The sequence below is a fragment of the Octopus bimaculoides genome, chromosome 6 (assembly GCF_001194135.2).
Source record: "Octopus bimaculoides isolate UCB-OBI-ISO-001 chromosome 6, ASM119413v2, whole genome shotgun sequence".
Lineage (NCBI taxonomy): Eukaryota > Metazoa > Mollusca > Cephalopoda > Octopoda > Octopodidae > Octopus > Octopus bimaculoides.
In genome coordinates, this window is record NC_068986.1 from 1373558 (window position 1) to 1398049 (window position 24492).

General features: G+C 31.7%; 2 protein-coding genes across 4 annotated transcripts in view; one reads left to right on the plus strand and one right to left on the minus strand.

Annotated features, from left to right (window-relative positions):
* The window catches only part of LOC106881072 (espin), a 177035-nt gene extending 156252 nt beyond the window's left edge, over nucleotides 1-20783 (plus strand). The window contains exons 7-11 of one of the 3 annotated variants that reach the window (XM_014931284.2): nucleotides 2760-2792; nucleotides 8113-8662; nucleotides 15321-15488; nucleotides 16685-16764; nucleotides 18349-20783. In XM_014931284.2, the coding sequence (XP_014786770.1) occupies nucleotides 2760-2792; nucleotides 8113-8662; nucleotides 15321-15488; nucleotides 16685-16764; nucleotides 18349-18475 (958 nt within the window). In that variant the 3' untranslated portion in view covers nucleotides 18476-20783. The remainder of the gene's footprint in view (nucleotides 1-2759; nucleotides 2793-8112; nucleotides 8663-15320; nucleotides 15489-16684; nucleotides 16765-18348) is intronic. The other 2 variants (XM_014931285.2, XM_014931286.2) reach the window with 2 other exon arrangements.
* Nucleotides 20784-23495: 2712 nt separating this feature from the next.
* Nucleotides 23496-24492, minus strand: part of LOC106881075 (28S ribosomal protein S18a, mitochondrial) — a 6613-nt gene continuing 5616 nt past the window's right edge. The window contains exon 5 of the mRNA XM_014931291.2: nucleotides 23496-23646. Coding sequence (XP_014786777.1) covers nucleotides 23534-23646 — 113 coding nt within the window. The 3' untranslated portion in view covers nucleotides 23496-23533. The remainder of the gene's footprint in view (nucleotides 23647-24492) is intronic.

The window sequence follows — 24492 nt, forward strand, 5'->3', positions numbered from 1 at the left end:
CACACACACACACACACACACACACACACACACACACACACACACTCCCTCTTTTGATTTCTTCTCCACTGAACAACCTCTATCTGTACATCAATGAAATTTCCAACCACACCAAATTAAGGTTTTCCACCACACATCTAAATAACTCACCTCACCCTGCCACAAACAGTTATATCTCATCAAGTCAGCTAATTGATTGAAACTAGACCAGTTCTAAGCTGCCTATGATTGCAAGCAGCAATCATACCTTGCCTGTCACTTATCCTGTACAGAATAAATGATGGCAGACCATCATGCTAGAAGTAGAAGCCAAAGCTTGCTCAAATCACATTTTACTAACTTAGGAAAAAAGCACATGCTTAACCTTTTTGATACCATCCTGGCAGAAACCACCTCTGGCTCTGTAGTAAAAATGTCTTGTTTGCAGAAGTTCTGAAGTAAAATCTTCCACTAAACCTTTGTCACAATTTATGTTCCTAACACTAGCTTAATGATAACTAAGTTATTTTACTAAATTCTTTGTTATATTTAAAATTAATTGAAAGCAACACAGAGTATCTCAACAGAAATATGGTAACAAAAGGGTTAAAATGGTTTTGGATTTCTTGCCCAAAGGAAGATAAGAGGTTTGTTAATGATGGAATCCCTTGGATTTTAATCTGCATAGTCAGAGCTGAACTTTGACTAAGCAACAACTGGAACTATTTTCTTTTAAATGTCTTTGCTCATTCCAGATACAACCAAAGTCTGTTACCTAAGACTCTCCAACTAGTTCACATGTAGCTGTGTTGCCTAAGTAATTCACATATAGCTGTGTTGCATAAGTAATTCACATGTAGCTATACTACATAAACCACATGTTGCTCTGTGACTATAGTTGTTCACAGATAACTGTATGACTGCAGTAGTTTTCATGTGACTGTGTTACCACAGTAGTTCACGTGCAACTGTATTACTGCAGTGGTTCATATGTAGCTATATTGCTACATTAGTTCACATGCAGCTGTTGTTGCTATGGTAGCTCACATGTAGTTTTGTTGCTGCAGCAATTCACATGTAGCTATGTTGTAGTAGTTCAGGCACCAAACAAGACCAACAACAAATGAAAGAAAATTTCTCCCATTTCCCCCCCCTTCCACCAATTCCTGTAATACTACCCTCTGAAAAGGTAAAAATCAATGCCTCCATGCTGGGCCATCTTAGCAGCATTTTAGGTCCTTGGCCAAATCATGCACTAGGCCCTACAGTATTTATCTATTGACAGAAATCCACAGCATGGGCAGATCAGTATTGGGCTCCTAGACCCATGGCGTCCCCGTATGGCAGTCCAGTGTGCCCATGTCCTAAGATAACACTGCTTTCATGCATGGCTCAACCTGCAATCTTTCCCACCTCCAGTTGCATCCTTCTGAAAATTTTCTCTAAATTTACAGACTTACATAACTCCTTGACCTACATGACTCTATAAGCAGTTTGCCCATGGACGGACCTTTCATGTATGCTACCCACTTTGCACCCAGGGCACGCACTTGATAAAATCCCTTCCAATTTTTTCTTATCCACTCCATCAATCTCACCACTACATACCAAGTACAGAAACACTTCTTGCTGTTCTAAAATACAAAACCATAGGTTTTTAAAGTGTTTTAGATGAAATCCTTCCATAAAATTTTATGTTAATTTATGTTCCAAATTCCAACTTAATAATAATAAAATTGTTTTAATAAACTTATTTTATTAAATTCTTTATTATTTTCAAAATTAATTGAAAAGTAAAAGTAGCATATTTCAACAGAAACGTGATAACAAAAGGGTTAATTTAATTTCCCTCATAAGTCTCATTTGGGTGATATATTACATTTAAAAGTTAGTTGATATTTTAAACTTTTATTTAATATGGTAAATTTTGATTAGTAAAATAGAATAAATTAAATTATTTTTTTAATTAGAATATATGTATATCATATTAGAATATATATGCTTTGATATATATTTCTAATTAATATTATGATATATATATATATATATATATATATATATCATAATATTAATTAGGAATATGTATCAAAGCATTACCCTGTTAGTTTTCCTTATTTTCTATAGAGTGTGTGTATATAAGCCACTGGCAATTAAACTTTAATGTTTTAAAACTGTGAAATGTTAAATCAATAGATATAATTAATAAATATATAGATAATTTGCTTGTAATATTTTCTCTCTTGATTTTCATTTGATTGTTCATTTTCTATAAAAACTCTTTAAAATAATCTAATGTTCTTTTAAAGTAGTTATATTTATCGTTCATGTGAAAAATGAAGCTTTTGTTAATGTGTTAAAGTTTAATTATGTATGTGTTTATGTGTGTGTGTGTGTTAAATGTTTATTACAAATTAACAAATAGTGAAAAAAAGATGGCAAAATAATGCCTTGTGATATTTATATATCATAGAATTAAATTAATATGTAGTTCTCTTGCCTCCAAAATAAAAACACAACACTATAGAATTGCTCCAGTAGTATTATGTTGTTTATTTTTTTTTTATTATTACCATTGATTTCCTTTTTTTATTTCCTGTCAGATTTTCTTAAAAAGACTATTATTATTATAAGAAATTAAAACTTTTACTGCAATTAGCAGAGATGTAAAATGTAATCAGAATTCTAATTTGTTGATTAAAAAAAAGAAAAAAAAGAATCGCATTTCCTTTTGCAGTGATATTAATTTTTAGTGTTTGAATTGCTTTCAATTCCTTTTGTAGGTCTTTGCTGGCATTCCTCACACCACCTTCTAGGTCAGCTATATTCTCGTGATATTTGTTTGCTTGGAATGGAAAATACATTTGTTTTGCTTTCTTTTGCAATAATTTTATATTGTGGCAATAATTTTTTTATTTTTTGCTGTTGACATTTAGCTTTTATTTGGCTCCTTTTTCCTTATTGTTCTTTGTTTCCCCAATGATTACCTACCCTTCTTTTATTTCTTCAATGATTACATCCCTTCCTTTTTTTCTTTTCTTTTCTTTTTGCTTTCAGCGTCTTCATTTGCTTTTCATCTATTATTAGTTTAACACACACACACATAGAATATATATTAAATACACATAAACTCTTGAACTAAACTGTACTTGTATGGTTTGAAAATTATGATGGTTGTTGTAGTTTTAGAATAGTTCAGAAGGTCTGGTGAAATGTAATTAACACCTAATTTCTAATTCCTTCACCCTAATGAAGAGTAGGATCCTTACTTAAGTAACTAAACAAATTAGACTCAAGCCAAAAATATTGTTCTAATATAGTTTAATTTAAAATTATAATTATGAATATCTATCTGAACTGGTCTCATCAAATTCTTTGAATAAATTTATGAGTTTTGATGTATCTTTCTTATAGTCAGGTCTGTGTTTCCACAGTTTCAATATTATTGATTATGTAAAACATTGAAGTTGTACTATTTTTATTGTACACTGACATATACAGACTAGTGTCCTAATATTGGTTGTTGTAGTCACTATGTTTTGGCTGTAGTACCTTCCAGTCATCCTCAGGTGTCTGTCATATTTGCTACTATTCTTGGGATTTCATTTTAAAATTCTAAGAACATTATTGAAAACAGCAAGCATCTAAGGAATGTTGTTAGGTTTTATGACCGAAATGTTGTGTCCATAAGAAGCAAGTTGAGGACACGAGGTAGAATAGGTCAGTGTTTAATAATAATAATTTCTCATCTCAGAAATTCAAAGGAAATTAGTTTTATTTCATTTTACCCCCAAAATTACATTTTCAATGACTTACTCAGAAGAAGACCTCTATAACTGGTGGAAGGAAGAGTGGGAAATGTTTTTGAAGCAAAGACCTGGCCAGGGTGCTTGTAACAGTGTACTCTGCTAAAGGCAACCAGATGTCAGGCGGAGATGTTAAATTAGAAAATAAGTTTATTCCACACTTCTAAACAGGAATTGTCTCTTTTGCTGGGTTCTACATACTTTCTCTTACCCAATTTCACTCATAAGACTTTGGTTAACCTTCGACTATGATAGAAGTTACTTGTCCATGTTGCTGCTGTCCAGTTTAAAATAACTCTTTCTCACATAACTTCTCTTCCACACATCCATTCCTTCATATAGAAAATATGTTCCCTTAGGTGGTTTCTTTTATTTTCAAAAATGCTAAATGTTTTTGTTTGTTTTTTATGCTTTGGGAAAAATTCTAACAGAAACACAAGACTGTTGACAAAAATATCCTTAAATTGAATCTGATTAAGAAAGTGGTAAAAGTAGAAACAGATATATTGTAGTGTTTGGGGTTCCTAGAGTTTTCTGGCATTTTTCTGTCATTTCTTTAAATTAGATAAAAATATCTTAAAATAGCTGACACCGAATCAAACGTATCTTGTTTAATGTGTTGCATTTATGGAACCAAATGTTAGCAAATGTCACTGCTGTACACTTAGACATCAACAAGACTTTTCCTCTATCAGCAACGCAATATAGTTAGAAACATATCAAATAGTTGCAAATTATTATGCTGGATAAATTACATGCAGTGTATCATAATTGGTGGAGAATGCTCAGCTGAGCAAAGTCATGAGTTATGTTCTCTAAGGAACTATACTGAGTATCAGGCACAATTCAATTTGACTATACACCTGGAAGATGTAAAAGCAGCTGGCTACATGGTTTTATGTTTACAGTTTACAGATTAACAGAAACGATGTTGTCTTCAGCCATAAACTCAAAACCACATGATCACCCACTTTTACCTACTCAAGTATATTCACGGGTTCAAAGGATTAAGTAATCCTGCTAGCCTACTACAGCTATGTCATCCACTTTTGCTGTAATCAATTTATCAGATCCTCAGTTTCTCATTAATGAGTCAATGAACTAACATGAGCTTTATTTTTTTTCTGTAGTAAATAAAATAAAGTGTCCTTGAAGCACTTCAGTCGATATATATAATCAACTATATACCTTCCTTCAAACTTGCACCTAAGTTAAAAATCAATATTTGGTATATCTATGGTTTGACAGAGTGGCAGAAATGGTAAAGTGCCATATTAAATTACAATGTTTAATTATTGACATCCTCTTAATATTCTCAAATTAAATCATGCTACTTCAACAAGAACAGTAAAGGCTAATCTTCTGGAGGAAGTCAGAATAAGGCCAAAATATGTCTAGAGTTGTCTTCCATACTTGCCAAAGAAAGGAAAATAATATTGATCATTGGCTAATATTGATATTATCTCATCCCTTTATTAGTAAATGTTAATATGTCACTTATCATTTTTCATACATTTCTTTCTTTTTTTATATACATATTTAAGAATTATGAATTATAGGTAGATAACTTATACCAGGGTGAAGGGTGACAAGTTCTAATAAGCACTTTGTGGGAAGAATCATATGCAAAATTCTTTAAAAAATATATTTCTTACAATTTAGTGGTATTACTTTGTATAGTAAGAAAATGTGGGGAAAATGGAAAAATTGTCATGTGAGGAAAATGGGAAAATTTGATGGTGATGCATAATTTGCAAACAATATTACACATTTTTCTGAAAATATTAGATAGAAATTGGTTTAATAAATTTTATAAGGAAACTCTTAATTAAAAAAAATATGCTTAATCCTGTAATTTTCAGTATATTTTGTTGTTTTTTTTTTTTTCATGGGTATTTTATCTTTTCATATTATATACCCATATTATATACCCATAGAAATGTGTTCATAATCTTGATATGTCTTGGTAAATATCTTTGGTATGTTTCAAAATTATTCAAATATTGTTTCTTTATTCATAAATATACATTAATCTTGTAAGACTGATTGTATTAATGTATTCTATTTAGGTTTTCCTGAACTGAAAGTGTAGAAGATTATTATTATTATTATTATTATTATTATTATCATCATCATCATCATCATCATCATCATCATCATCATCATCATCATCATCATCATCATCATCATCATCATCACCACCATCATCACCACCATCATCACCACCACCATCATCACCACCATCATCACCACCATCATCATCATCATCATCATCATCATCATCATCATCATCATCATCATCATCATCATCATCATCATCATCATCATTATTATTATTATTATTATTATTATTATTATTATTATTATTATTATTATTATTATTATTCTTTAGGCAGTGAGCTGACAGAATTGTTGTCATGCTGAGTAAAATGCTTACTGGTATTTCGCCTGTCACTATGTTCTCAGTTCAAATTCCACCAAGGTTGACTTTGCCTTTCATCCTTTCGGGATCGATAAAATAAGTACCAGTTGTTGTAATCAACTCATCCTTTCCCTCCAGATTGCTGCCCTTGTGGCAAAATTGAAACCATTCTTATCATTATTATTAGATTAATGATTATGGTTTTTAGGTGTTTTATCAATAATTAGGTTTTAGAAAAGAAAACATTTTTTAAATATTTAATTTCTTCTATTTTATATTCTATTAATTGTAATTTAATTCTTATTAGTTATTGGACACTAAGTTTGTTATTATTGTTAATACCCATAGAATAGTCTCAGTAATCTCTGTTGGGGACACTTGGGAATCTAACTGGAAATATAACTGGGTCCTACTGATAGGACCCTGTAGAGGAGGTGCCTGAGGATTCCACCCCAACAACCCTCCCAGGAATAGGGGACAGAAAAGATGGACGGTTGAGAATATAAGGATAGTGGCAAAATCAGTTGAATGATACAAAATATTTTGTGGTATCTAATTACATATCTCAATGCTCTGAGTTCAAATCCTGCTGTGATCAACTTTGCTATTCATCCTTTTGGGGTTGATAAAATGTACACCAGTTGAGTACTGAGATTGACTTAACTGGCTATGTCCACCTTCTACATTTGAATCCTTATGTTAGAAACAAATATTATGTAACCTGAAGTTAGTACTAAACTAAAAGCAAAATATGTCATATTTTGCACCATTCAGATTTTCTAATCTGAGTGCAATCTGAACATCTATGGTCATGAACCTTCAGCCTTCTTCAGAGCCACATGCATTTTCTAGTTTATTCAAATTGAACCTCGATATTCCAATATGTATAAAGCATTAGAAAATATCAAATAATTATGATTAAATTAAGTAATTAAGCAAAAAATATTACAGGTTAACTAACATTATTCTCTGGTCAAGCAATTCCAGATTCTTAACCATTGTCAGTGGAAGTATAGCTTTTATCATTCCTTGCTGTATATATATATATATATATATATATATATATATATATATATATATTCATAAAGCTGGAAAATGAAATTAGAAAAAATATATTTGTTTATAATCATTTATTTATTCTTCAGTTTCATTTAAATTTAGTTGTTCTAGGATAAAATTATTGTATTTTTATTTATGTCTATTTTTTTTTTAAACTCTTGAACTTTTAAATGTGGTTGATTCCTTTGCTGGTACCAAGAAAGAGATATTTATTCTCTATTATTTCTGTAATTTTAGGTAATAAATAAGATTTATAATTTCTCAAAGAAAATGTAAAAAAAAACGTCTTGTAATTGTGTCTACAGAAATTTTTTTTTGCATCTTTTTTTTTTTCTCTGTCATTCCAATGTCTTTCACATACTAATTTTTGGCCAAAGATGATGAAGTTTGAGATTTATAGTAGGTAAAGTTCAGTTTGAAGACTTCAAATAGATAAAAGAAAAATTTTCCACCTGACAGCAAGTGTCTTCATCAATTTTCTTCTGTTTGATTTATATAATCAGAGTTATTCATTCACTCAAAACATTTTTATTTACTCTTTGAACTCTCTCACAATTATCAAGATGTCTTCTATTCCATAAGAAGAAACAAATTCCTGCAAAAGTTGCATTTTAGAGCATTAATATTTATCTTTTTTAAAGTCAACTACTTCATAATAGCTTCCTTTAAAGTTATTTATCTCAAGTTCTTTTATTTTTTCATGTTTGTTTCTATTACAACATTAATACAACAATTTCTTTAGATATTTTCAAGGTATTTTTTGGAATTGCTTTTCTTTTTTGTCATTGTTTTTTTGTGTATGTTCTCATGTGCTTTTGTTTTACTGTTAATTATTTTTATTTTTTAAAGTTCCAGAAATTCACTGGGTTTCACTGTCAACGAAGCTAAAATGAACAGTCCGAGCAGAGCATCGATTCCAAACGCTTCCCCTGGAAGCTCCAGTGCTGATCTAATTGCAGAGATCACTGCAAAAGGAAAGTCTACTTTGAAGAGAACTCCACGACCAGAGCCTACTGTGATGATGTACACTGAAAAAGGCATGGTCCCTGTAACAACTACCTCACCATTGTCAGCTGCAGTTTCTCCTACATATTCAACTGCAGCACCAACGACAACAACCACTACCACAACAACAACAACAGATATTAGCACTTCTTCTAACAACAACAACAGTACTGTAACCAGTATTACTACTACCACTACTACCACTCGTAGTAGTAGTAATATCAAGTTGAATGACACAAGGACAAATCCTACAACAAATTTCTCACCAAATGTATCAGCAAACACAAGCCATGTCATTACTGCCAGCACGCCTATTGCCACAATCACCAACAACACCAGTGAGGCACCAACCCCAGTGCCAGCAGTTGCTCCACAGCTGCTGCCTAAAGCAAAGGTAGGAAATGGACACTATGAAGATACTGTTAGTAGTACTTCATTGCGTCGACAGAAGTTTCTGGAAAGTCATAAAAATAATTCTCTTATTGAAATAGAAGAAGAGGTGTCTGTTAATGAAAAAACAATATCCCCAACACATACAGGGGACAGTAGTCAGGAAGACAGTGAGACAGATAAAAAACAAACAGAGGATACTTCAAAAGAAATAAAGTCAACAGTAGATAGTAAAACTTTTCATTCGGGAAATAGTTGGGAAAGTAAGCTTCTTCCTTCTGGAAGGAAATTACCAATGTTGAATGGAAAAATATCTACATTTTGGCAAATGGGAGGGAAGAGAAGCTTTGAACTTCCTAAAAAGAAGCATAATATTTTGTCTAGAATAAGTCAAGAAATCATAGAAATACCATCAGATGTTAATAATAAAAGTAATGAAACGAAGCAAAAGAAGATTGATGACTGTGATGTAAAAACCTTATTGAAAAAGCCTAGTGTGGGTTTAAATGGGAAAGTAAAAGAAGCTACATTAGTTTCTCCACAAACCAATAATGGCATAAAAAGGAATGTAAAAGAGTCTAGGTTAGGCCGACCAGAGACATTTAAAAGTCTAAGAGGAAGACTCAAAGAATCTAGTCTGTCATCAGAAACATCCACAGAATCCAGATATACAAAGTCTTTGGGGATTTCTGAAAATAGATTCTCTTTACAATCTAGTTTTTCTTCAGAAACATCTACTGAATCCAAGAACTTTAGGTCAATGGATTCCTATGAGAGAAGATTAATAAAACAGTCCAGTATGTCTTCAGAAGCATCAACAGATTCTAGAAGTATAAGATTTGCTGATGTCTCTGATGATGTAATGGTTAAAGATTATAGTATATCATCGGAAATGTCTCTAGATTCTAAGCATTTCAAATATGATGACAGTGAGACATCTGCTGGTAATGAGACTGATGAGTCTGAATCAGATTATGCTTATGGAGGAGTTTATGATAGATGTAGTGGCCGAAGGATTGGACCGATCGTTAATGAAATCAAATACAAAGCAGAATCATTAAAAAAGGAAACCTATAATTTTACAAAGAGCTTAGTTAACTTCAATCAAGGATTATATGTGGAAGATGTTGATGATGATTATGATGATTGCTATTATTATTCTGACTACGATAACCAAAATTATATTGAGGAAAGGAACAAAACAATGAGAAACCACATGCTTGAATTTAATATATGTAAACAGCCAATAGAGCATCCATTGAAAACGAGGCAATTTAGAAGTCTTGTGGATAGAAGACATATTCAGATTGGCACCAACTTTAGAGATTACGGTCAGACAAGATATCAGAATTTGCCGAGGAAATCACATTATGAAACCTTCATTAATTGAATAGGTTTCTCATTTAAGCTTAGGAAATGATCGTTTATCCTTGTTAAGAACAATTCTTGTAGCTTAATCCAAAGAAAATTTCATTAAAATGTCTAGAAATCTATTTAATAAATTTATTGTATTTTTGCTGCCCGGTCCAGGAATCAAACCCACAATCATAAGGTTGTGAGTTTGATTCCTGGGCCAGAAAGTGCATTGTGTCCTTGAGCAAGGCACTTCATTTCACATTGCTCCAGTGTACTTAGCTGGCAAAAATGAGTACCAACTGTTGCTTCAGCTCTTTCTCCTCCACCACCACCACCCACTCTTTCAGCTGTCACATCCTGGATGTTTCTCTGGGTCAAAGGTGAGAGGGTTCAGAGAGTGTCTGTCTATGTTTGTCCACATCTACAGCGTATGCTTCTACCAAGTTCTGCTTTCTTGCATACAACAATAATGGGATGGGGTTTAATATATATTTTCATTTTTTATTTCATTTCATTTTAGAAAGACTTTGATGAGGACTATTTTTTCTCCCGATAACATTATCCAGAATATATTTCAAAAGAGAAGAGAATTCATGATTCGGGAAAAATTTAACTTTAATTTCATTAATTACATTTACTCATTCTATCAAGTGTCAGTTTACAAAAGCTTTTTTTTTTTATATTTTACATGTCAAGACCCTCTCCTATGTTTTACTCCATTCTGGCTTCTTAAAACGAATTACAGAGCCCTTAACTTGTATCTTATGCATCATAACATTGATATGTTAATGACAAAAATCAATGTATTGTGCAATCACACGTTGCAAAAAGATTTGTAATTTATAATTTCACAATATTGATATTTTTTTTGTTATTTCTTTTATTTAGAAAGCTTTAAAAATTAGATAGTATCATATTTTCAAAATTTATTAGAATTTATCTTGGAGAAATATAATAATGGATTCTTAAATTTACAATCATAGCAATATTCCATATGGAAGCAATATTTTATACTAATCATGTTTACTCTTCGAATTCACTGAGATTTAGTGATTAGTGAATATTTTCATAATTAAATACAGCAAACAAATATTTTTTTCTTGAAATCTGGGAATCAACTAAAAGAGAAATTTATCTCATGATCTTTAATAATTTTAGAATTAAAGGAAATATATTTTAGTCTTATATAGCTTGGACTTGAACCATTAAAAAGAAACTTTCCAGATGTTATGCGTATAATTTTGTTAATGCCAATTGTCTGAATGAAATGATACTTACATAAAAAATTAAAATTTTATTTGGGGAAAATGCATAGAAATAATAACAAAATTGGTGTTTATTTTTGTTGAAATCCATTGATTTGCTTGCTAATCTGAATATTAAAAAAAAACTTTTTCCTATATCATGAAACTATTCTATGAGACAAGAAAAAAAAAAGTAATATTATGTGATTTGTGATACTGGTGAATGCATAAATATATTTGCAAGAATATATGTTGCAAAACTCTGAATTCTAAATAGTTTTCTATGAAATGGGATCTCTACTTATATGTAAATATTGGATATACCAGAAAGTTTCTTGATCTATGAAGCTATCGGTGTTGGTGCCCATTTCTGCATATAAAGGTAACACCTTTCTGGTTGTTTTTATCAAATCACTGCAAAGATTGTAATTCACTAGTAGTCACACAAGCAGTTGTGGTGATGTCACATCTTGATCCCTGATAAAGGAGCAGTAAAAATCAGGAACTCACAAAACATACTCTGTAACTTACAATATGTAATTGCTGTACAATGAAATATTCTTTTATAATTTTCTTTTTTCTATTAATGATAACCACGCACCTTATTTTTGAAATCCTATTTTTAAGTTTAAAATTTTGTTCTTGTAGGAAAATTAACTTTATAAAACAACAATATATATATATATATATATATATATATATTTATTTATATATATATATATTTATTTATTTATTTATTAATATAATGGGTATGTTTTCAAAGTGCTGGACTACACAAGGTCAATGATTCAAACTTTGTCAGTCATTGTGCAGTGCTTTAAGAGAAGACAATATTCTGTTGCCACAGTCTGTCAGGTTTTCATTGGGTTCTACTTCCACTTTATAGTTGTATGATTAGCACCAAGAAAACCACAGATCTTTATTAGCCATTACTCCAGAAATATACAAATGTTGAAATTGCCATCTCAAATATGATTGCATGGAAAATGTATATAAAACTGTAAAAAAAATGTTTTGTAAAAATTAAAAAAATTACCATTAGTTAGCATATATTCATTAAGATTTTTATAAAATTAAATTTACTGAGAAATGTTCAGTTCATCTTTATTAGTAATTAATAGCTTTTTGAAACCTGCTTATTTTATGAGATCTTGGTGCATAATGTTCAAGATTAATTAGAAATGTATGCTTCATTAAAGTCTATTATCTGATACTAATTATTTTCAAGTTAGAAACTTCAGACTGGATTAGTTAATTGATATTCAGTAAATTTAATTACTTTGTTGTTAAATTTATCTCTCAAAAACAAGTCATATTTTGAGTATATTATATTAAATTAAATATTTAAATTTGCATCTAGTTTGAGAATTAAGATTGATTAAAGAAACAACAAGAGAAGTTTATATGCAGTTGCTCAACCTGCTAGAAATGGCCATCAAATCTCCTTAAATTTCCCTTGGAAGACAACCTTACCTTCTTAAAACAAGAAGGGACACATTGGATAATATAGACCTGGATATATGAAAATTGGGATGGTCAAAACTGGTACATCTATGATCATAGGTTTGCTCTGTCAGAATTGACTTGTGAAGGATTGAAAGAATACATATTTTAAGCAATGGTTAGAGACTGGTTACCTAAAATAAAGAATCCTAAAAATGTGTTCTCTTTTTTGGGGAATTCTCTATTGTATTCCAACTTTTCCTAATTCATAAAATAAAATCAAAAACTTGGATTGGTTTAATCAACTGATACTAGTTTCTCCCGATATTTTCTTAAAGAGACCACAGTTGAGAATCCCATCTTTACAGTACTATCTGTGTGTGCTTTTAAAGCAGACAAGGGTGTGATGCCATGCACACACACTGGAACATTCCATAAATAACCTTATAAGTGACAAGGTATGCAGTACATCCATAACTGTGTCCAATGCAAGTCAATATAAGAAGATTGTATTCATATAAGCATAATGTCTGAAATTTATTTTAAAATATATTACGGAATTCAATTAAAACTGTAAACTTATTTTCTAAATTATTTCTAATTTAGAAAAATATATTTTCATACATCCTAAAATCCTGATGTATCTTTGTACATGTTTAAAATCAGGACCTCTTAATTAAAGAGCTGCTAAACATCTTCCTTAACATATTTCTAATGAAATGCACTGTCTATTTATTTTGATTAAATTTGAAAATGATCAAGTAAATTGACTAACAACTACATTATTGAGATGATGTCTGGAATATTACAAAAGGTTCTTTCATCTAATTATGAAAGAACAATTAAATTTATAGTTTTTTTAGTTTAATATATGAATGTTATAAAACAAATTGTTTGTTATCATAAAACCAGTAATAACTTCAGGTGGGTTGGTATCTCAAGGATTTACCTTTTCTAAACTATTGTTGGGTTAAAATTGAAATTCTTCAAAAAAGAAAACACAGTTTAATATTGAAGTGTTTCATTGTAACAGCATTATATATTTAAAGAATATTTTCAGAAGCAATGTTTTCATAGCAAGTATGTATGTTGTGTATTCTGAGTGGTCACTTGACAGAACTCATTATAAAGCAATGACTTTCACTTTCTCTGTTAAATATAACTTAGAAATTTTAACAGCATGTCACCACAGTTCATTAATCTCATGAACATTCAGGGTAAAAACACTGTTTGAATGCTTTGCCGTTTGGAGAAAAGAAAGCACAGTTGATAGCTTCACCTTCCTGAAAAGCATGTCACTTCGAGAAATGTTAGATAATAGTACAATAGTTGCAAGTCTCTTATATTCAGTTCACTTAAATTCCAACATTTTAAATTTCACAGTTTTTTTAGGGGGGGGGGGGGTTTGTCACAAAACCACGTTGTCCATTTATTTTCGCTCAGTTTCCTAATTAATAATTTTTGAGTATAACTGTATATTATTTAATTTTAGTTAGCCATTTCTCATTTGTGGCTTTCTTTTTCTCTCATTTACCATTCTTGATTCAATACACTGAACACACTTATATATGTCAATGCTTTTTAGAGATCAAATTTTTAAATCTGTAGTTACTGTGTGTTTGTCTAGATGCAAACATTACACTAGATATCTTTAACTTAAAAGTTTTGGGCCCTAGGCAACACCTGCAAACTTGGAGTGTTTGAACTCTGAATTATAGGTTTAAAAGTTGATAACAAAATGTCAACCTATACATTAGTAAATAGAGAATGCTCACTTTAAAATTTAGGTCTTAAGTCTTATAATAACATTTTCATTCATAACAGACTCTATTATCTAATTTATGATATATTCTTTTATAAAGTGAGCCTCTCTTGTGTCCCCAGATAAAACTTAATGCTGTGTCCTCAGACAAGACGTATAATTCTATATTTCCCAGTTTACTTGTGAATAATCACTCTGATATTATAGGTAAATTACCTGTAATAGATTTGTATTTTATCCAGAAGATCTAACTTGCATCAGCTTAAATCAATAGAATCTGCAGATAAGAACTATACTACATAAGATTTAGTGCTAATAAAATGATTAAAAATAAATATATTTTCTTTTAATATAAATTAATATATGACAATTTAATAATTTTCTGTAATTAACATATTACAAAATTACATAATTTATTTCTTGAATTTTAAATTTATCAAACTGTTTCTTCATATAACATACACTTTTGAAATTTCCACCACACACACAGTAATGTTAAATACATCAAAGATATATGCATAATTTTTAGTTACCTTATTCTGATGGGTATACTGTATCACCCCTTCATGTTGCAAGAAACAACTAAATAGTTTGACATCCAGAAGGGCATCCAGCCATAAAATGCAACCTTAAAAATGTCCTACATACATGTATACCTCCTCACACACACACACATATAGGTATAAAAATATAATTGCACAATACATCTGTACATTAGTTCCTATACACTGCTAATATACATATATGTTGTAATGTAATGGATGTATGAAATATTGATGCTATTGTTTTATAATCTCCTTTAACATATGTTACTATGTTCTTTCTTAAAAACACATTCTATTCCTGTTTCTTATTAGGAACGATCAGAGCGAACAATACTGGAGGGTAACTTTGATCCTAAGAATTTCTTAGATCAAGTTCCTGATAAGGATGCTGCTGGGCGAGTCATTCCTCCATGGAAACGGCATGTATTAGCACGGCAGATGGCAGAGAAGGCAAAATCAGAAGAAGAAGAAAAGAAAAGAGTAAAATAAGTTTTCAATACTCTGCATGCTTTTTTAAATTCTTTCATGAATCATTTTTGGTTAAATATCTTAATGTCGGAGATGAGATATTAATATGATCTTAAAGACAGTAAGTTAGCAGAATTGTTAGCATGCCAGGCAGTGTTTTGTGGCATATCATCCATCTTTACATTCTGATTTCAAATTCCACCCGCCGAGGTCAACTTTGCTTTTCATCCTTTCAGAGACATTAAATTAAGTACCAGTTAAACACTGGGGTCAATGTGAACAACTGGCCTCCTCCCCACAAATTCCAGGCTTTGTGCCTATAGTAGAAAGGATTGTTAATGTGATAATGGTTTTTGCTCATCTGCAGAAACAACAAAAGGTTTAATATTTACACCTACATGGCTGTATCATTATGAAGTTCTTAGAGCCATAGTAGAAAACACTAGCCCAAAGTGCCTGCAAGAACCCTGTGCCAGTACCATGTAAAAAACACTTGTGCTAGCGCCATATAAATGTACACATGTCAATGCAATGTTAAAAGGACCCAGCACACACTGTAAAGTGGCTGGCATTGGGCAGGGCATCCAGCCATAGAAACCCAGCCAACCCAGACTTGAACCTGGTACAGCTCTCCAGTTTACTGGCTCTAGTCGAACTGTCCAACTCATGCCAGCAGGGAAAGCAAATGTTAAATGAAGATGTATGTATATGTCTGTGTGTGCATGTACGTGTTTGTGTGTTTACCTATCTGTATATATATGTACATTTCTGTGTGTGTGTGTTTGCATGTATTTTGATATTGCACAGCTTTGCTTTTCACTGCTGCCTAAGTAAAAATGTTTTATGGTATTCACATTCTTTGTCGACATTATGACCAGCCATTCTGTGCTTTCAAAGTCTAGTGGAATAAAAGATCCATTACTATGTATGTACATATATATATATATATATATATATATACATTCGAGTGAGATCATTGCCAGTGCCAATGGACTGGCTCCTGTGCAGGTGGCACATAAAATACACCATTTCGAGCATGACCATCGCCAATACTGCCTGACTGGCCTTCATGCCGGTAGCACGTAAAAGCACCCACTACACTCTCGGAGTGGTTGGCGTTAATATACAAGAACTTTTGTGGAGTTGATTGCTTAACCATTCTTTTGAGTTATTGTTGCACACTACTCACACTAAATTAGTTTCTTCAGCAGGCAGAAGAAGAAGCCCGTTTTAAAAATGTTCCCGCTTGGAAACGAGCTCTTATGCAGAAGAAATCAGCCGAAAACAAGTAAGCATATACTGCGGAAATTAAAAAATTCCTTATCTGTTTCTTTAAAAGTTGATTAATTTTCTGTAAAGTAAAAATGTGTTTAACAGAGTTCAGGAAATAAAATTCAACATAGACCTGCATTTTTCATCATATTCTATGTATATAATTGAGATCCTTGCTTTTATCTTCCTAAACAACAACGTTGGTTTCTTCTAGAGGATAAAAACATTTTTTGTTGATTTAGTATACTGTAACTAAATCAGATTAATCTAGTGTTTTATAGCATAATCTTTACCTTTGCTTCTAGCCTTAACCCCTTAGCTTTTAAACTGGCCTAACTATTATCCCTGTTTTTATGTTCATACCAGCCTCTCACACCTAGCCTTTATTGTCAAGCTCAAAAATATACAATCACATCATTAAAATCTTGAAGCTACAAATTAATGCATGATTAATTCAAAACGATGTAAGTAAAGAAGCATTACATTTACAGAATAATCTGAAGCTAAAGGGTTAAATATTTACAGGAAGACGAAACACATTTATTTACATGTAACACGTAGTTGTTTCTTTAGCTTGATATAGCAGTCTTATGATCAGTGATGTTCTGGTGATGACCACCTTATCTTTTTTTCCGGGCACACCTTATCTAGAACTTCATTATCTAATATTTCTCTTTCTTTTCTGAATATAGTAGGGTGTGATTTGAAGGAGATTTAGTTGTTATTGTTAGCAGCTCACAAAATCAATTTGAGGCAATCTTGTTGATTTGTAATAAAATACCTTGTGGTGCTGAAACGAATTTATATTACTGATCCCCTTTGTAACTGTTTTTAATCTCCATATAAAATTTACTGAAATTAAAGAAGCAATATGGTTTTCAAGCACAATAAATAGTGTTTCATTGTAAAAATTTGCTAGCTGGGTCTAGCAAAAGACCATCTCAGTTTTCATTTTTTTAATGTTAAAACAATATTGAATGCGTCAGTTATGTAAAAGCAATATAATCCATAATAAGCACAGGTGTCAATAAATAGACATTCATTTGGTTTCAAGTTCAGCCGCATAGCACAGTACTTTATGCAAGTGTCTTCTACAACAGCCTCAGGCCAACCATTGCTTTGTGAGTGAATTTGGTGGATGGAATCTGTACAAAACCCATTGTGTGTGTGTGTGTCTCAAATAGCAGCTTTGTTGTATTTTGAGCCTGAATGATTGCCTAAAAATACACAGCACACTATACAAGCTTGTTCAACCATTGTATTTTCTGAGGTATGAAATTAATAGTAGCTCACATTTAAATCTTTTGTATATTGAAGGATATATGTAAATATTTATATTCTGCACATTGCGTGAGATATCATTCAGCTATGGTTGGTAATGTTTGTAACATTTCCTTCTCAACAACTCATCCAATAGCTCAGTGCTTTTGAATGAAAACTCCCTTACTTAAAAGGGTTAGTGACAGGTAGATCATTCATCTGTAAAACAACACCTTAACTATATGTATTTGTCTAACCCATACTAGCTTGGAAAACACATGTAAAATTTCTTGAAACAAATATTAATTTTTTTTTTTTTCTGTGGTTGTTGTCTTTTCAGAGCTTCTCAAATTCAAAAGGAGACCAAATCACAACTCTTTGCAGCACCCAAAGTAGCCTCTCGTGGTGTAGTTAATGGAGAAGGCAACATGATACCTCCTTGGCAAAATGATTTGAAGGGAAAATAAGCTAGATGGTTTGTCTGTTAAATAATATTCAATAGTACCACAGATGCTTTGGTACACCCCCAACCCCCATTGTGTTCTTGTATTGATACATGGTACCATAGAAGCTCAGGGACAGCTTAATTAACTATTCACACCTGGCTATGCTACATAGGCTTAACAACCATAGATATTAACTAAAAATGGACAGGTATATGATTTAAATGCACAAATTAATGCATTTAATACATTTATTTGACGTTATATATTTCATCAGAACATAACTCTACATTTATCCCATTTTTTTGTTATATGGCAAAGGTTTTTTTTTAATCTTCTGCGAACCTTATTTTGTTCTTCTTTATCTTGATATATAAAATTATACAAATTTAATAATCTTCATTTGACTTAATTGATTTTGGAACTGCACATTTTAGTCAAGTTTAATTTATATATCTAAACAAAATTTTGGTGAGTTTTTTTCTTTTAATTCAAATGCTTTAAAGAAAAACCAACATTGGTGATCTCTATACATTTTTTTTTTTTCAAAACACAAGAAAAAATATTTCAACACAATTGACAAGACAAAGAATTTTATTTTTTATGAAATTTTAAAAAAGAAATTATAATTACTAACTGAAGAAAAATACTCTGCACGACTTATTTTATTCTTTTCTTTTCCTGTCAAATTAAAGAACTGAGATGAAAGATATAATTCTTCAAATGGCTAGGTGACATTTTGAAGATGGAAAGTGGGATTTGTCTGTAAAAAAAAAAATTGAAATACCATTTCCTTCATTTCAAGATTGATAGCATAACTGGGCTGTTACTAAGACTTGATTTCATTGAATGAATTATAAAGTCTTTTGGTATTTATGACTTTAAAATGACAAAACAATGGTGAAAGGAAAATAATACAAACAAAGGAATTCTTAATTTACTTTATAAAAATATAATGTATTAACATAATTTTTTTAAAAAAAAGGTGATTAATTAATTATGAAAATATTTATTTGTAACAAATTAAAACAATAATTATCTTTAAATAATTCTCCAAGAGATAACATTTTCATGACTTCAGACAACAGTATCTGGTGATTGGATAAGTTATATGAATAGCCTGATCGATTCCGATATTAACTTATTTCTACTAGATCATTTTCTAGTATTTATTAAACTTATATTTATTAAACTTATACTATATCCAGTGATATTTCAAAGACTTGTATTACAATCAACTTATATAAATATAATTTTTTTCTTTATATTATCATTAAGGAATTTAAAACACTTGCAATAGTTTTTTTTTTTTTTTACCTTACAAGACATAATAGTCAACTGCTCTGAGAAAAATACAAGGATATTGACTAGAATAAAGTACTTGAAATTGAATATTGAGCTAAAGCAATTCATTTAAATTATGTGATAATGCCAAATTAATTTGAGGATCATATCCAGACTATTGGAATAGTTTGGTGACATTGTTTTAGCCAGCTAGTTCCAGGAAAACATAAATGGGTAACATTTTAGTGAGTTTAACTTATGTATTATATATATTTCTCATTAGAGATATTCCAGTTCTTTTTGTTAATTATCAAGGAAATAGGTAACTTCTTAAAGTTATCTAAAACTGAAAAACAAACGACTTAGTATGAGTGAGTATTTGTGTGTGTGTGTGTGTGTGAGTATCTGTGTGTGTGTGTGTAGGCAGTAGTGACTGGAGGATATGAAGTGCAGAAACCATGGAATAATGCAATGGAACTCCCATTACATATACATATATATATAGTGCTGAAAAGAGAGGAACATAATAATTGCACTTTATAAGACAGTCACCATTGATATTACATTATTAATTAATCAATTTAATTTCCACTCTATGGAAAGGTTTGTTATATTCACGTAAATATTATAGGACTGAATGAGAGACTGAGTGAGAGACATGTTCAGTGTTATGTGCGTGAGTGGTTGTAGTGTCAGCCAAATAAACACAATGATAAGTACTACAGATCCAATTGTAAACATGTTCTCTTTGCTACTAATACTGTGGCTACCGATATATGACTAAACCCAAGCTTACATAAACTATTATGCCACCACTAGTTTCATCTAAATTTATTTTAAAAAATATTAATATTTTTGATTTTTTTGAGAGTTGTTTCTCAATCCTTGTTGTTTTGTTATGTTATTATTATTATTATTATTAACAAATGATTTGTTTTTGTTATTTCTTTTAGAACGTTTCTAATAGTCCTGCTGTATCCCAAAATTGAACATATGTTATTACCACTGTAGCTTAATGTTTTATCACTCAATAAAAGTTATTCAAATATTTTCGTTGTTTTAAAGCTCATTCATTATACAAATTGTATATTTTTAACTTTCATGTTGCCTCTTGGCAGCAGTTAAACTTCATCACAATTGGTTTAACATCAAGTTTCCCATTCTTGCTGCATAGGTCAGATGAAATTTTGCTCAACCAGATTTTTCTACAGCTGGATGCTCTTCCTGTTGCCAACCCTCACTTGTTTCCAGGATGGATAATATTTCCCCAAGTCCTTTGAACAATGAACAGCTCAGTGTACTAGGTTGATGCTCTGTATGAGATTAAAAAAAAAGAGTGGGTGTATGTTTCAAGCATAGTTCTGTGTCTGAAAAATGAGAGAGGAAAGATCCTCTTGTCTGATTTGGCATGGTTTCTATGGCTGGATGCCCTTCCCAGTGCCAACCACTTTAAAGAATGTGCTATGTACTTATGTGGCACTGCAAGGGCACTTTTACATGACACCACACAGGCACTTTTAAGTGGCACTGCATGGGTACTTTTATGTGGAACACACACAGGCGCTTTTGCATGTCGTCACACTGATGTTATTATGTGACATCGCATGGGTGCTTTTGCATGTCACTGCATGGGCACTTTTATGTTGCACCACCAAGAGTGCTTTACACTATCAGAAGGATCAGTGTTAACACTTCTGCTGTGGGGTATGGGTCTTCTTGAGTACAGCCAGGCATCAGGTATCTCAGTGCTTTGTCATCTTGCCTGAAACGTTCAGCTTCCTGAGGTCATGCTTCAGGTACTTCATCCCATGTCTTCTTGGCCATACCTCCTCATACGAATACATATATATATATATGTATTTGTGGTTATAATACATACCTCATATATTTATAGTAAATACAATATTTGAAGTAAATTCAAGTATCTTAATTTTCTCATAAAAATTGTTGCTGCTTTGGTGGCCCAGTTGGTAAGGGTGCTTAAAAGTAGTAACAAGACACTAGCAGAGGTTTCTAATCTCTGCCAGGAATTACAGTGGGGTCTTATTAAACATTTTCATTTTTTATCTCTGGAGATAAAAAAAAAAAATGAAAAATTTTAGTAAGACCCCTTAATGCAGGCCCTGGGTAGGATTGAACCCTGCCCAGGATGTTCAATGTGTCGGACTAATTATGTCTCTACCCACGAGACCACCAAGACACCCAACATTAATGTAGTAAATTAAGAGATATTTAAATCTATCATAACAAAAGATAAAAAACAAAAACTCTCTCATCACAGCTGTAGCTCAGTAATTAATCCCAAATTGGGGACCTGTTTAGATGCCTTTGTAGGTAAGGACATTGATTAGTAAGTAGGGATTTAATGCACTGGGAGAAGGTTTCAATCTGTACCTCTCCCAAGGAATTACAAGAGCAGTGGAGTGCAGGGAGTAAATACATTATTTTTTTTTAAATTTCAAATTTTGTCTTGTTATTGTATTTATTCTTCCTGTTTCTCCTCTACTAGATCCTTAACTTCTTTACCCAATGCAATCTCTCTCAGAATTTATTTTCTGGAATTCACTTCCAGTGACAGATGTTTGCTGCAGACATTCAAAGTGAACAGCAGTTACATCATTCTCATCAGATTTGGAAGACCTTCATAAATTATCATCATCATCTTTTAACATCCACTTTTCCATGCTTGCATGGATTGGAGAGAATTTGTTAATGCAGATTTTCTACAGCTGGATGCCTATCCTATCACCAACCCTCACCTATTTTCAAGTAAGATAATATTTACCATGAAACACATGTTTTTACAGAAGACTGGAAATAACGGATACTGCTTGCATGATGGTGACATTTGTTTTACAACTCTCATGTGAAGTCAAGGAGATACACACAAATACCACAATAGGCCTCTTTCAGTTTCTGTCTATCAAGTCCACTTACGGGCTTTTGTCAGCTTGGAGCCATAGTAGAATACATTTGCCCAAGGTGCCATTTGGTGGGACTGAACTTAAGACATTGTGGTTGGGAAGCAAACATCTTACAATATCTGCACCTGCAAATTATATATAAAAAGAAAACATGAGCAGTAGTAGAGAGATGTTTTGCATTTCTTTTTTCAGACCTATCTAGCATCATTCAGCAGAGAGAGAGAAGTGAGTCACAAGAGAATTTTTTGCTTTTATGATGCAAAAGAGTTTATCCATGTTGTCAGGAAAAGTAAGGGGGGGGGGAGAGGGATAACATAAACGGATGGACTTCCAGAAATTGGGAATACTATACAATATCATGCAATATACTGGAGTCTGTATTGAGCAAAACAAACCTAGTTTATGAAGTTGATTAATTTGCATACATTGTGTTAAAAAACAGTTTTGTTCTTTACTGTTTTTTTATGTAGATTCATAAAGATTAAACAAATTCTGCTTTAGAATTGCATTAATTTGTACCTATGTCTCTACAATAAAACCATGATCTTTACTTTTCTTTGTTTAATTTTTCATCCTATTGTATGCACAGTATGACTTATTTTAAGAATTTCAAGCAGATTAATAAATATTTAACAGACCCTGCTTTAGAAATGCATTAATTCAAATCCATCATGTAAAATTTAGCTGCTTACTTTTCATAGTTTATTTTATATTTTAAGTATATATTTAGGCTGTTTTCAGAAAACTGGAAAATCCAGTCCACTTCTGGTCACAAATTTGCTGGATATTTTGGTGTGGCTTTGTACAATGGTTGTGATGAAGACAATAAGACTCAATAAAAAATTCATAAATACTTTATTACAAGAGAAAAAAATTAATGTTTCTTCAGAGGTTTTTCATAATGTACGTTGTATTTCAGATATTTATATGGAGGTTTATAGTTTGGTTTTCCATCTGGTCCGGGGGGAGCCAAGCTTCGAAGCAAACCTGTAGAAATGAAACAGTGATTTGAAATGATGAAATTTTATAATTTCAGAACAGACAGTAATCTCTTAAGAAATGTTTACAAATGAAATATATATATATGCAAGCAATTAATTTTGTAACTGAACGAATTTGAATAGATAAACTGGTGTAATAGTGAAGCAGAAACCCGTGTCCATAGCTCTCCTCTTGGTTTATATAAATAAATACATACATAAAAGACTGGTCTTTTATTTATTGGCATGTCAATTTCAGAGAAATTCTTGAGTCTTGAGACTGCCTCACCTTCTCATTTGGAGTTGGTCACAATTGCCACCAGGAGTTTGTTTATCTTCTCTCAAAGTGAAAATAATTTCAATCTCTTTGTATTTGTTCAACACATGCATTTCATCATTGTGGATGTTTGGAATCCTGCATAAGCATTGGATGCTTAACCACAATGGATCATTAGTGAATACACTATTGCACCCAAAAAGATGAATGGTAAAGTCAATCTCTGCTGAATTTGAACTCAGAATGTAGCGGCAGACGAAATACCACTAAGCATTTCGCCTGGCATGGTAATGTTTCTGCCAGCTCGCTGCCTTATCACAGGCTCCAACCTGTTCTGGCAAGGTTTCTACAGCTGGATGACCTTCCTAATGCCAACCACTCTGAGAGTGTAGTGGGTGCTTTTACGTGCCACCGGCACAGGGTCCAGTTAGGCAGCACTAGCATCTATATATATATATATATATATACTTTTATTGTTTTCATTTACTTGTCTCAGTCAATTGACTGTGTCCATGCTGGAGCACTGCCTTTTAGTTGAAGAAACCCGACCCCTGGACTTATTTTTTGTAAGCCTGG